We start from the raw sequence: 14,576 nt of genomic DNA, 5'->3' as shown, positions 1-14,576 counted from the left end.
AAAGAGCAGATGACAAGCATATCTGGGGTGCAGTTAGGGACACCATGAGACACCCAAGTGGAGATGTCCCATTGAACGTTAGGTCTGGAACTCAAAACCTGCGTGGAGGAGAGAGTTGTGATTCCAGACAGGTGTGAACAGGCTCCAGGAAAATACCCTGCAGGAGTAGAGAGAGGAGGGCGGGTGTGCAAAGCGGATGGCAAAAGACAAAAGGGACTGAGAAGGAGCCATCGGTCCGGAGGAGGAAAGCGAGGCCGGTGCGGGTCACGGAAACAAGTGGACTCGGTGAGAGCTGAAGCGGGGGCACTGGCCACAAGGGGACAGCGCACAGGACAGAAAGGTTCCGAGTGACTTGGAACCGGGCTGCCCGGCTCGCATACCAGTTCCCCTCCTTACTGGCCGTGTGACCTTGGGCCGGTCACTCACCGGCTCTGAGCCTCAGTCCCTTCCCCGTGAAGGGCTATGGTGATGAGCGATGAGCGATGAGCGATGAGCGAGCCGGCGTGTGAAAAGCGCTCAGAACCATGAACGGTGAAATGAAAGCAAAAGTCCGCCTCCTGGGGACACAGGGTCAGTGCGAGGTCAGCGAGGAAGCCAGACAGCGGGGACTGAGGTGTGAGGGCGCTGAGAAGGGGGCGGTACCTTCAGACTCCTCCTCCAAGAGGGCGGAGCAGGAGCGAGGGGGCCCGACTCCACCGCTCAGATGTCGCCTTTGAAGGACACAACCCAAGAAGGACGAAAAAAGAAACCCAGAGTTGGGGTCTGGAAAACCTCTGCGGGGCCCAACCCCTGCACCCCGCACCGCTGCCTGGTGTTCTGACAGTGCCAGCTGACAGGTGACAGGTGACGAAGCCTGACCCGACCCCCGGCTTCTCCCTCCATCGACTCCCCCACCCGCCCTCTCCCAGACCAAGTGGCTTCCCAGGAAAATGGACTCTCAGACCCAAACCAATGGGGGTCCATGGGGTGGGGGAGGGGTGTAATTACTGCCTAGGCTCCCTGGGGCCACTCACTGAAGGAAGACCTGAGTGGGCCACCCAGCCGGGAAGCGCTGGAGCAGAGACTGAGACCTGACGGCCACCAGCACCCCATCCCTGAGCTTCTGGCTCAGCTCTGGGGTGGGCCTGAGAACTGGCATTTCTAGCAGATACCCAGGTGATGTCGCTGCTTCTGGTGCTGGTCCACTACCCTTTGGGGGATCCGTTCAGCCGCTGCCAAGCCCCGCCCCAGAGGGGACTTCAGAGCCCCCCACCAGCAGCAGAGACTCCCTCCCTGGTCCTTACTGGACCCCCGGGGAGCAAGCGTGCTGCTGGAAACATGCTTTCCCCCCGCTGAGCATGCGGTCTGTCCCCTACTTCCTCCTCCAGCTCCCCTCTGCTCAGCCCTCCTTGACTAACCGTGTGAGAGACCGCGTCCGCGCCTGCATTTCCTCCAGCACTGTCACCGCCTTAGGGGGCTGTGTTCTGTGTCGCAGCCTCCACGAGGGCCTGGCCTTCGTCCGCTCTGCTTCTCGTCCGCGCAGCACCTGAGCAGAGAGGAAGCAGAGTAGGGCTCTTGTTAAATACATGCGACTCAGACTCAGCGTGCGACTCAGCGGAACTCCCAGCCCCGCGCCTCACCCCGCCTCACCCCTCCTCCTGACTGCTGTGTCTCGCCCTGTGCTCACTATCTCTGGTCCTAAAACAGCACCCCCCCCACTTCCCCCTCCCCCTGCCTCGCCCCTCCCTGGTGCTAATTACCCTCCTTCCTGTGACCTTGGAACAGGTGACCCTTTACTGCACGCTCTCTCGGCACCAGGCTCCCTCCATTCAGTCAGGCAGAAGGATTTATCCCTGTCCGGGGCCTCCGTTGGCAGTGACTAGGGGTGCGAAAGGAGGACCTGGGTCCTGCTCACAAGCGTTGACAGTCTCCCCCAAGAGGCCACAGTCATACCAGGGACCTCATCCTCGCGCAGCCCAAGGCGAGAGTCACTGTGTGTGGCTTGGTGGCACTAACTCTCTGAAGTTCCAAAGAGGACCCGTTGGGGGTAGGAGACTGAGGGCCCGACACCCCAGGTGAAGTCTGGCTCTGCCACCTGCAGACGTGACCCCTCGGAGCCCCTGGCAGAGCCTGTACACAGTGAGGGGACTTGGCGGCATCCATTAGGCACCAAGAGTCTCTGACCTGCAGAGGACTTTGGCACCGCCCCAGGCCAAGCGACTCGGCTGGAAGTGACTGGTTCGTTCAGGGAGATCTTGAGCCTCGCAGGCAACCCCCAGGGGCAACTGCAGAGGAGAGGAGCCCCGAATCCCCCCTCCCCACCCAAACTCCAGACCTGCCCGGCCTCCAGGTTCCCTCTGCCTCGAAGGCCTCCGGGGGCCATCTGCCCACACGGGTGCTGCCCTCAGCTGCTGCAACTGCTCTCCGATGTCTGTGACAGGGACACCGAACACGGAACAACAGAACGGAAAGAAAAACTGCTCTCAGCCCGCCACCCCGAGACACAGCTCTCGCCTCTCCTTTCGTGACGTGACGCCGCCCGTCTTGATCCAGGCGTGCACGAGCTGCCACGTCGGCGCGACCACGGCACACGGCACCTGCCCTGCCGTCCCAGGTGCCATTCTTCCGCCGGCAGCTCTCCTCGCTGCGACGTGACCTTCCTGCGGGCCGCCTACGATGCCCGGTGAGTAGTCCAGGTGGGGGGCCCCACGATCTACTCGGCCACTTCCCTTCTGCGTGACATGTAGCGATCGCCAGCTCCAGCCCGAACTGGAGGTGGACGGCTGAGCCCCTGTTACAGACCCCAAAACGGATGGGATGAGTCGGCCATTCAGCGAGCACCCACCGAGAACCTGCCGCCCGCAGAGGCCACAGAGAAAGCTGGTCACAGGGCCCTCGCACCCACTCCACGCACAGGCCCAACCGCGAGCCCCACCCACAGCCAGGGACCACCCACACCACCCTGTCCCTCCCCCTCTGGCTCCAACACCCTCTGTGGCTCCCCGTGACTGCCAGATCAAGAAGAACCTCCATCCCATGGTGCTGCAGGCCCTGCCCACCTTCCCGTCACAGCTCCTCTCCCACTGGCGGCCGGTGCACGAAGCTGCCGTCACCCACACCATCCCCAGACACAGGGTGCCCCCTCCTGCCTCGGGGCTTTGCAAACCCACGTCGCCCCCTCTTCCTCCATATCTGGCCAACCTTTACTCACGTTCCAAGGTGCCAACCGGCATCCCTGGTCTGCAAAACCCTTGCTTACTCCCCAGGGCCTGGCATCCTCCTCAGTGGCCCTCATGGTGCCAGGCTGGCCTCTGCCTCAGCCCCGAACACCCTGCATCCGTGGTGTGTGCTGGTAAACGTTTAACAACCAGCTCTCCGGCGGGGGGGGGGGGACCCTGAATTGTAGCATTTACCAATCTCCACGGTATAAACACTCCCACCAAAGCTGATTCTGAGCTACCGAGGCAACGTCATGGAATTGGAGAGAGATTCTCAATAACACACGTTATACAGTTATTTCCGCCACAGAGACAGAACAGGTACAAACAGCTTCAGGAGCACAGGTAATAGTAACATGTAGTAAAGAAGATTTTTGAGTATTTATTATACTTGTCTTTAATGTTAACTTATTCAACTGTAAGCTTATGTCATTTAATTTTTAAGGATGGTTATATTTATCAACCAGCTCAGTGAGATGGATTTAATTGAATCCTCCCCAAATGCATATGCTGAAGTCCCAACCCCCAATACCTCAGAATGTGACTGATTTTAGAGAGAGGGTCTTTAAAGAGATGATGAAAGTTAAATATGGGCGAGCCTTAATCCAATCTGGCTGGCGTCCTTACCTGCGATTAGGACACAGACTAGGACACGGACACACAGAGGGACAACCTGGTGAGGACAGAGAAGACAGCCATCCACACGCCAAGGAAAGAGGCCTCAGGAGAAATCAGCCCTGCCAACACCTTGGCCTCGGACTTCAGCCTCCAGAGCTGTGAGAAAATAGATTCCTGTGGTTTAAGCTCCACAACCTGGGGTGGCTCGTCATGGCGGCCCTAGCAAGCGAACACAGTCACTAAGTGGGCACTGCTGGCCCCAGACCGCCGTGCTGGACCACCTACGACTTTCCCGCCTCCTGACTTGACCATGGACTCTTCAAGGCCGGGTCGTGCTTCACTTTCAGGCCCTCGAATGCTGTTCGGAACGGTCCACGCAGAAATGATCATACATGCAGATAGAACATGGCCTCTGTGCCACAACTCAGCCCTGCCGAGGCCACACCGAAGCAACCATGGACGACAGAGGAAAGCCGTGTGCCCGTGAAACTACCCACGGGCACTACGAAGGCAAGACAGGACAGGCCCAAAACAGAGTCTCGCGGTCCCGCCGAGACCTAACCCCTGGCTTACAGTTTCAGCCTCTCCCTAGGGAGGGATTTTGAATCAACCAGGGTGGAATTTGCTGGTGAGCACCAGTGACTAAGCCCCTGATAGGATCCTCTGCCTTCCCCTGAGGGCAGGTGTCCATTCCAGAAATAATCCACTCTTTTAACTTCCTTGTCCCACCCTCTTTCTGCCTGTAAAAACCCTGGCTTTTGTACAGCTCCTAGGAGATTCTCTTTGCTAGATAGGATGCTGCCCCAATAATGAATGGTTGAATAAAGCCAATTAGATCTTCAAATTGACTCAGTTGAGTTTTTTTTTAACAGCACTGAAATGTGGGTTTCATATAATGTCTACGTGTCACAAAATATTATGATTCTTCTGCTATATTTTAAAACATTCTTAGCTTGGAGTCTGTAGGAGAACCGGCTGTGGGCTGAATCTGACCCCAGGCCTTCCTTCTGCCCCACCCCCAGCTCAGAGGGCCAGCTGGGTTAATGTTTGACCATCAGGAAGGAAAGAATGATGTCTACCGGCCACCTCACCAGCTGTCAGTAGGCAGAGTCCCCCTCTAGGCAATGTCTCGAATCCTTTTTAATGCAAAATGTTTTTCTAATATGCCAAGGGAAAAAGCTTTCTGAAACATTAATCAAATCTCTCTCTGAGAGACAAAACCGAGGCAAAACCGTCCCCTTTGCTGCCTCTAACATTCTACATAATATTTTAGAAATAAAATCCAGTGCCTTTTCCATTAGTAACTTCTATTTATTGCCTCAAAACAGTGCCAAATCAAATCTATGGAGACAGAACAACTCTCAGTGGTTGCCAGCGGCCGGGGGCGCGGGGGTGGGTATGAGAGAGAGAGGGAGGGAGCCTTAGGGGTGTGAGTCTCTCTGTGGAGTGAGGGTGTTCCAAGCTGACTGGTGATGGTCACTCCACAACCCTGCGAATATATTAAAAACCACTGAATTGCACATTTTAAATGGGTGAATGAAATGGTATGTAAATTACCTCAAGAAAGCTGCTTAAAAAAACATGCCGGCACTAGTCACCCACTTCTCACGCTGATAGTTCCTAGAGCCAGCCTTTGCTGCCACTGTCCCTGCCCTGACAGGAGCCAAGGGGCTTTCTGGGGTGAGGAAATGCAGCTCAGCCACCGGGAGTCATCAGTCTTGCTGGCAAGTCCCAGCTCAGCTGGGTCCTCGGGGAGCAAGTGGGAGGGGCCTGCAGGAGGGTCGGGAAGGCAGCTGTTGCTCCAGGCACTATCTAGAAACAGCTGGAACCCTCCATATTCCACCACCCAGCCCGTTACTAAACCTTGGATCCCAGCTCTCTCCTCAGCCTTCCCAGGAGTGTGTGGCCTGTCACAGGCCTGCGACCTTACTTGGGAGTCTTAGGCAGAAGCAAAGGGGAAGTGTGTCCCCAGATCTGAAGCCTGAGTACAGACAATAGGAGAGGCTGTTGCCCAGTGAGGCCACATGGCCACAGCAACAGGGACACAGCAGAGCGCAGCCTCCCCACCGCAGTTGGCACACAGGGGAGCCAGGCCCGGGGTCCCTGTTCTCGCATCAAGGAGGGGATGTGGGAAAGGGACAAGACTGTGGCCATGGGGCCGGCACACCTGAATTCTAGTCCTGAGTACCCACCGTTTTTCTGCAAGGTCCTTGGCAAGGCACTGTGACCTCCCTGAGCCTCTCGGCCACATCTGTACAATGGGGCTAATTATCTGCCTGTCCCAGGGTGACTGAGGACCAGATAAACTCCCAGCTGTGGGGCCCCTTCCGGTTTAACTCTTTGTGGCATGCGGTAGGAACTTCAGCCTGATTCTATTAGGAATTTATTGGCTTATTTAAGTGAAAAGTCTGGAGTGTGGAATTTAGGCACAGCTGGATCTAGAAAACAAAGTCGTGAGGACCCCATTTCTTTGTAGGTCAGCTCTCCTGTCCTCGTGTATGGACCCCCTTTCCAGACAGGCCTCCCTTTGTGGCTGCAGGTGGCGTTCTGTTCCCTAAACACCAACGCCAGCGGGTAGAACAGGCCTCCCCCACCCTCAGACTCAACCCAAGTCCTGAGCCTGGCTCTAGCAGGCAGGATCCGGGTCCTCGTTGCTTAGAGTCTGGAATCCCAGTGGCTGTGACCAGGGAACTTTTGAGAGTGGGCAACAGGGATCAGTCAGTGGCCTCTGGGGACAGAGCATGCCTTTCTAAAGCCCTACCCACTCCCGAAGCAGACACCATCTTGTCAAAGCCAGAGAGACAGCAGCCCCTCTCCCACCTCTGTCCAATCAGAGCAGTACAGAAAGAGGCTTCCCCATTTCACAGGGAGCCTGTGGCTGATCCTTTAAACTCTCAGGTCAGGTAGGCTATGGCCAGCAAGGCTTACTCACCCCAAACTAGGACCTGATGTCCACACATCAGCCTATGGCCAGAACCAGTCTCTCCCGCCTGGTTCTTTTCACCTGCTACCATCTGGGCCTGTCTCCTCGCCTTGTCTGTCCCCAGGCTGCTGTGGACAGATTCCACCTGCCTGGACTACGCTGGACGCCAGCCCCTCAGCCTGGTGGCCCTGCCTGGATAATGGGGCGGCGTGGGGGTTAGACAGGGCACATTCTCACATCTGGCTTCCTTGGTCTTTCCAAGGTCATCGATTTTGGAAAATTACGTCACCTCATTGTCTGTCCAACTTCCCTTCGAAATAACACACACTCCCATGGCACCTTCATCTCTCCTGTCCTTTCCCATGTACTTTTGGACAATTTCTTCAGACAGATGTTTCCAAACCACTCTCTTCAGCTGCGATTAATCTTAACCAAGCAAGTTGCAATCCCAGTGGCTGCTGGGTTGTAGAAATCCTAGGGGGTTCTTTTTAAACACCTGTATAGTACCGTTTTGCAGGTTTGGGTTCATTTTCCCCTTGGATCACATATTCTTATCTTCCTAGCCATAAATTCTAAAGATTTTTGTACCCATTGTTCCATCACATGCTGTCATTTATGACTGAGCCCCACCCATGGGATCACATGCAGTGGGTTGGGGCTAGGAATCTTCTACAAGTTCTCAGACCACGGATCTGTGAGGTGCAGGCCTAGGGTTTTGATTTTGAGTCCAGAAAGATGAACCCTTCCCCTCCCCGGGCTGGTACAATTTTCCCTTGGCTCTCATTTCACTGGGGCCGGGGGAGGGAATCTGGCTTTAGGCAGAGGTTCTGGTTCCAACTCTTCCCCCAGAGCAGGTCAACCCATCCCTCCAAATCCAAAGAGGTTTGGGGCCCCCACCATCTGATTCATAAGGGACTGATAACCACCCCAGGGCCACTTTAAGCTCAGGCTTCCATGTTCACTGTCTCCTCCACTATCTGGAAATTTTTGAGAAATCATTACCCATTTAACTCTTTATCATTGGCAGGTGTTTGAAGCAGGAAGGTTTTTCAGAGTCCCTTAGTCTGTCATATAGGAGCCAGTGGAGTCTTTACAGCCAAGCCGAGGTGACCAGTTACTGACCCTTATCCACAGCAATGGATGCAACCATTCCCATAAAACATCCTGATGTGAACAGTCCCCTCTCGGAAATGACAAGGAGACACCACTGACCACGTTTTCTCCAGTGCCCAGGACACCAGGGTGGCCCCCTCTACAGAGGGGTGGGGCATAGGGTACAATCCTACCAGTCTTCTCTGGTCTGACCTGCCCAAGCTATGCCATCCTGTTGCCTCAAAGCCACATAGCTGCTGAGGGCTGAGCATACACAGAGCGTCAGTGGGCTCTTCAGACCAGCACTGGCAAGGCTACTCAGTGACATGTAGAAATGGCTCCCTGGCCAGAGGAAGGTTCTCAAGGTCAGCTTTAGGCAGCCAGGCTTGGCCACACCAAGTGAGCAGAAGCCATGTTCACATGCAATGAAAAGTGCCTCGTAAGTGGCCGGGATCAAGTGTGTGGGTAAATATAATGCATGCCAGGAGTTGGAAATCACTGGTTTGAACTATGTATAAGGAGTCCATCTCATCCGGATCTCGAATTATGAGATGCTCTGAGGTGAGGCCCACGAGTCTCTGCATCTGTCAAATGCCTGAAACTCAGATGCACTGGCCTGACCACAGCAACCCTGATGCAGGGCCTGAGGGAAGCATGGAGGTGTGTTCTAGGAAGAGCACGGGTAGCTGGCACGGGTGGACGCCAAGTGGCAACACGACCGTGGGCTGCCCACGGGGAGGCTGTTCTAATAGTCGGTGACCCCTAGAACAAGGCCGACCTGAAGAACCCAAAGGTGTCTCCAACCTGACATTACGCATCAAGCGACATTCACTGAGCACCTCTGGGGTGCCAACGGGTCTCCGCTAGGTTCCTCCAACGGGGAGGCTGTTCTAATAGTCGGTGACCCCTAGAGCAAGGCCGCCCTGAAGAACCCCAAAGGTGTCTCCAACCTGACATTGCGCATCAAGCAACATTCACTGAGCACCTCTGGGGTGCCAACGGCTCTCCGCTAGGTTCCTCCGGGACACAGGACACACTCTTACCCAAGACAGTATCCACCTCGAAACACTCAGCTCAAATCCATTCCTCATTCAGCGGCCACTCACCAAGGGCCCGAACCTCGGAGGCCACGCGCTAAGACAGGGAGATGGGCAAAGCCTGCACCTTCTGGGCCAGGCAGGAATCCCAGTGGGAACGGGCGGGGGCGGGAGCAGCACCACCGGAAAGGCCAGGCCCCGGGCCCCCTCCACCACAGGGACCACCGCCGCCCTCCCCGGGCCACTCCTCATCACGCCCATCCACTGAGACAGCTTTATCTTCACCATTCAACACGTGTGCAGTATCCAATTTAAAAGACTTAGAAATGCTTCAGGGGGGGGCCGGGTCTGGTCCTCGCTCCTCTGTGATGTGGCAAAGGGAGGAAGCAGAACTTTCACCTCAAGCATCCTTCCCTTCTATAGTCAAGAGCTCCAATTTTGCCACTATGCTGAGCAGTAAAGAAAACTCTGAATAGGCAACATTTTAGATTTACAACCTAACACGCGGGAAATCAGTAATGCAATTTCCAGTGAATCAAGTCTTGGTGCATTAAACGCCAAGTAATGCTGATGTGACCTAAACTAGAAAACCTGGGCACCTTCCCCTGCTATTTGCAGTTTAATCCAAGCACATTCAAAGACACACACTGGACCAGAATGGGTTCTCATTTTAACGAGATGCCCATCAACTAACTTTGAAGTACGGTAAGATGAGTAATTATTTCAAAGTATAAACTACTTGATATAATCTAAAAAGACAAATAGAGCAAAAAACTTTTTCTGATTTAAAACAGCTAGTAACATAAATGTATTATTAAAACAATAGTACCTATTTACACACAGAATAAACAATTTTTGGAGAGCCAATTCCAGTCCTGGTTTTACCACTTAAATAGGAGCACGATCTTAGCTGGGTCATTTCATTCAAGGATGATTTGAAAATCAATTTATAATACTATTAGATCCCAGCTATGATGAGTCTTCAAGGATCTTTTATACCAAGTCGCAGTTGGGGAAAATACTATTTGAGAAATGAAATGATACTGACCCTCACACACCCACGGTACCAGCAGTCGGCCCAGATCACATTTCAATTCCTAATGCTTTAAGTCAGAAGCTCCTGCCCTTTATCTCTTATCCCAGGACTCAACCTGGGCTGACACGACCCATTCTCTACGTAACACAACTGGCTAATACTTAGGTATGCACAGGATTGAATTTAAAGTTGATGAAAAGAGACTCCAATTCTTTAAATAAAGAAGAGAAATAACATGCTTAGATTACATAGATCTAACTTATTTTGGTCACCCAGTAAATTTTGAGTTAGCTCCCATCAGTGGTCAAAAGAATACTTTGTATTTGGTACAGAAACCAAACCGGTTAGGTAAGTCAGGACTTGATGTCAACAATATAAACAATGGTTATTTGTGTGTAAAGTGCCACTTTTTTCTAAGTAAAACTTTAAAATCTGCTTTGTAGCAGCGAGGCTGGCATCTTCCAGTGGCCTTGGGGTGGTGACTGAATGCTTAACCCCGCTCATGAGACTCGCCCGAGTCCGCACCCTAAGGCCAGGACCTCTTAAGAGCGCAGTGAAGTCACATACAGCCAGCCTGCTTGCAAAAGCCAAACACAGACAAAATCTTTCATCAGAATAGCTTTTGTCTAAACTTTCATTCTAGGTGACACCACTCGCATAACTAATAGGACTAATATCGAGGTAGCTACAGTTTGAAAGATGTCATTAATGAACGTTACGAACAAATTCATGTGATACCTGGTCGATACAGTTCAAATGGGTTTTTCTTTTGCTGAGAAGGGGAGAAAAATAAGCGAAGTGCACACCTTCGGTTCATTTAGAAGTCGGCATCCAAGGTAAAAGAATTCTCTGTTGGACCGGACATCACTCCCATCTTCTGATACTCGCCCACTCTCTTCTCAAAGAAGTTAGTTTTCCCTTCCAGTGAAATGTTCTCCATGAAGTCAAATGGATTTTCTGCTCTGAAGACCTGAAAAGGGTTCACAGCAAAACATAAATACGAGACACCAGTTTTTTAAAAGAACCAGAGGGCTAAGAACAATATTTTACCTTGTTAAAACCCAGCTCCAGCATAAGTCTGTCTGCCACGAATTCAATGTACTGCTCCATTAAAGTGCAGTTCATCCCAATGAGCTTCACTGGCAAGGCCTCCGTGAGGAACTCCTGGGGACCAGACACAGCTGCTCAGTAAAACAGAAGCATTAAAGACGCCTTCTCCCAGCAAGCACGACACATCACCCACCTGTTCAATCCTAACGGCGTTGATAATTATTTCTTTGACTCTCTGCTCCGAAGGTTTGTGTAGCAGGTGTCGGAACATCAGGCAGGCAAAGTCGCAGTGTAAACCCTAGAAGAAAAAGCTTAAGGTCAGCCACTATAAAGCCAGAAGATTTCCATCACCAGCGTAGAAGAGGAAATGGCTTTATCTTTTTCTGCGTTCTTGTACATCTTGCTCAGCCACGCTAAAAGTGTTTAAACTGTTGAAAGGAAGACCAGTTTAACAGCTGCCTACTCTGCTTATGTCACAGAGAGAAGCTCGGCCACACCCAAGGCTCTCTAAGCTGCCACCTAGATGCTGACGGGCGGGGCCGGGTCTGGTCCTCGCTCCTCTGTGATGTGGCAAAGGGAGGAAGCAGAACTTTCACCTCAAGCATCCTTCCCTTCTATAGTCAAGAGCTCCAATTTTGCCACTATGCTGAGCAGTAAAGAAAACTCTGAATAGGCAACATTTTAGATTTACAACCTAACACGCGGGAAATCAGTAATGCAATTTCCAGTGAATCAAGTCTGCAAGTCTTGGTCCATTAAACGCCAAGTAATGCTGATGTGACCTAAACTAGAAAACCTGGGCACCTTCCCCTGCTATTTGCAGTTTAATCCAAGCGCATTCGAAGACACACACTGGACCAGAATGGGTTCTCATTTTAACGAGATGCCCATCAACTAACTTTGAAGTACAGAACCGATCATACAGAATACCAGGAAAAATAACATCCCTTTAAAAATCACATCATCCATAGAGAAATACCTACGTATAAATGTACTGTAATATACTGAGAATACGAGTAAAATAATTTTGGTAGGTTATTTAAAAAATTTCATTCCCCGCCAAGTATGTATATGGTTGAATTCACATGTGAAATGTGGATCTAAGGCAAACTGATATCTTGGGTCCCCTTTAGTGAACACGAGAACGTGCCTAAGAGTTGGTGTCTGTGGTGCGGATTAGCCTATTACTTGAGCTAGACTCACCTCATCTCTGCTAATAAGTTCATTGGAAAAGGTGAGGCCAGGCATCAGTCCCCGTTTCTTGAGCCAGAATATCGATGCAAAAGAACCAGAAAAGAAGATTCCTTCCACTGCAGCAAAAGCGACAACACGTTCTCCTGTTGAAGAGTTAGCACCGAAATATTTCTAGTGAGTTAACTGTTCATTTTCATAGGAAGGGCCACCAGACCAATAATGTCACTTAGAAAATGAAGCTCAGGTGTGAAGAGGGCCACAGGTAGCCTCACCATAGGTAGCCTCTTTGTCCCCAATCCAACGCAAGGCCCAGTCCGCCTTCTTCTTTACACAAGGCATCGTCTCGATGGCGTTGAAGAGAAATTCCCTGATAGGCAAACAGAGCGTGAGCAATTCTGGCAAAGACCTTCTATCATAAGTTTCTAGAATCAGTGAGCTGGGACCAAAGCCAAACTGGGGCTCGAACTGAAATGTTTTACTGGTTTGCTTTCTCCTTCACTGTTCCTTTTAAATCTCAACATTTATTTGGTTTACATTAATAAAAATTTAGGTATTTGTTAGTTCGTATTGAGCCCCAAGATCTAACACTAAAACTTAGTCCATTACACCAAGAGCATTTATTGGCTTAATTATTTCAACTCCACCCTGTCCCGGATCATACTGTAGATCAAGATCTATGAGTGAAAACTGTTAGGTCTAGGTTTTAGTTCATCATACAGAGCCTCAGTATGTTTTCTCAAAAGGCGGCATAAGATTAGATGACCAATAGCATATTTCCACTTGTAAAAACGGAGTAACCTCATCATAACTTTAAGTGATTGGCTAATAATAAAGTGAATTTAGGCTTCTTCCTCAAACAGATATGACATTGGGTGCTAGGAATTCCATTGATTTAGTCATTCAAGAGTCATTTTTCTACCCCTGTTTGAATTCGGAACCTCAAATAAATGATTAGTGAGTCCTAAAACTGTTGGCATACCACCCAAATACTCACCTTTCCTTGGAATCTTTAATATAGGTGTCAATGAGGAGACTATACATTTCAGAATGTATGTTTTCCATGGCAATTTGGAAGCCGTAGAAACAGCGGGCTTCTGTGATCTGAACTTCTTGGCTAAACCGCTCCACCTAGTGTCAAATGCATCAAAGTTCAGCTTGAGGAAAATCTACCGGCCGCAAGTTGGCCAAAGGACAAGCGGTTGCATCACACGCCCTTTCCATTTTAAGGTTCGTTTCTCTGCATAAGTCATTGTTCCGTGATAAAGCCGGACATTTTATGTCATATGTTCAGTTTACAGGTCGGGAAATAGGTCATCCTAATTTTATAGCTTTTTGAGAACACTTGGTTATTGACTCCCTCTTTCCTGATTCATTGAGAAGGATCCACTCACAATAAGCCATAAAGGCAACCAAATGATTAAAACGGCAAAGGCACAAAGAGCAAATGTGCTATCCTCAGGAGTAAACCTATTTATTACCACTTAACGTTGTCTTTGAGCCTCTCCGGTTGGAGAAAAACGCCATAAGGAAGAAATAACAACAAAGTATATTATAAATCAGGAAATCCCACATAAATACTAGCTTATGGATATGCCTGGACTGGAAAAACATAGAAGACAAGGAAAGAGAGAATTAGTTCTCCCTCACAGCTTGCAGTGAGAAAACACAGACTTTATTTTGGGACAACTCACCAAGTTTTCATTTACTATGCCGTCACTTGCTGCAAAGAAAGCCAGAACGTGGGATATAAAATGTCTCTCTTCAGGCTTCAGGGTTTCCCAGTGCTGGAGGTCCTTGGAAAGATCCACCTGAAGATTAGAAGTTCACAAGGGATTCAAACACACAGGACCTCACGTATGAATCATTCTTAAGCGTTAAGTCTACTGGCACCGCTGGACCCACATACCCCTCAGAGCTCCCTTGGCCACTGAGACCATCTAACAGCCTCAGTGGGCAGCCGGCCCAGAGAGGAACAAGGAGAGAAAAGTGTATTTCAGACAAGTTATGACCGCTCCTGCAGGGGTCTTCCCCTGGAGTTAGGGCAACGCCTCAACTTTCGGTCTCCTAGTTCAGGGATCTGATTTACCTCCTCGGCTGTCCAAAAGGAAGCCTCAGCTTTCTTATACATCTGCCAAATATCATGGTATTCGATAGGAAAGATGACGAAGCGGCGGGGGTTTTCTCTCAGCAGTGGTTCGTCCTGCACGCTGAGGGCAGGTACCTTAGTTTTCTGAGGGGGCGAGAAAGTCATGAAAATGTTAAGCATCCTGCGAACCATATGAAATTGCCGTTTCCCAGGCCGGACTCGCTCGGCCGCCGGCAATTTCATGTGGTTCGCTGTCGACGCGTCGGCTGCATCCACGTATTTTTCCGTGAAATTCAGGAGCCGGGCAGGGAGAGCGGCCGGAAAGCGAAAGAGCTCTTGGGCG

General features: G+C 50.9%; 2 protein-coding genes across 12 annotated transcripts in view; both read right to left on the bottom strand.

Moving 5' to 3' along the window:
- LOC102895581 overlaps positions 1-8,700 on the bottom strand; it is a 13,825-nt gene extending 5,125 nt beyond the window's left edge. For 5 of the 11 annotated variants that reach the window (XR_003045842.1, XR_003045843.1, XR_003045844.1 and 2 more), the window contains exons 1-3: positions 1,740-2,258; positions 1,398-1,525; positions 427-624 (exon numbers count right to left, since the gene is read on the bottom strand). The gene's annotated coding sequence lies outside the window, so the exon portion shown is untranslated. The other 6 variants (XR_003045846.1, XR_003045848.1, XR_003045847.1 and 3 more) reach the window with 3 other exon arrangements.
- Positions 8,701-9,642: 942 nt separating this feature from the next.
- RRM2 (ribonucleotide reductase regulatory subunit M2) lies at positions 9,643-14,576 on the bottom strand. Its single transcript, XM_006910229.3, has 8 exons — positions 14,234-14,576; positions 13,839-13,955; positions 13,142-13,275; positions 12,420-12,514; positions 12,157-12,290; positions 11,147-11,251; positions 10,954-11,067; positions 9,643-10,873 (listed from the first exon to the last, which is right to left on the bottom strand). The coding sequence occupies exons 1-8, from the start codon at positions 14,474-14,476 to the stop codon at positions 10,721-10,723; spliced, it is 1,095 nt and encodes a 364-aa protein (XP_006910291.1). The 5' UTR covers positions 14,477-14,576; the 3' UTR covers positions 9,643-10,720.

Source organism: Pteropus alecto, unplaced genomic scaffold, assembly GCF_000325575.1.
Source record: "Pteropus alecto unplaced genomic scaffold, ASM32557v1 scaffold61, whole genome shotgun sequence".
NCBI lineage: Eukaryota > Metazoa > Chordata > Mammalia > Chiroptera > Pteropodidae > Pteropus > Pteropus alecto.
This window is presented reverse-complemented; position numbering and strand designations above follow the sequence as displayed.

Excerpts from the sequence above, each read along its gene's own strand:
- RRM2 (XM_006910229.3), bottom strand. The coding sequence starts at position 14,476 with ATGAAATTGCCGGCGGCCGAGCGAGTCCGGCCTGGGAAACGGCAATTT. Across the intron at positions 11,068-11,146 it reads ACGCCGTTAGGATTGAACAG|GAGTTCCTCACGGAGGCCTT; the intron begins GTGGGTGATGTG and ends TCTGGTCCCCAG. Across the intron at positions 10,874-10,953 it reads TGGAGCTGGGTTTTAACAAG|GTCTTCAGAGCAGAAAATCC; the intron begins GTAAAATATTGT and ends AACCCTTTTCAG.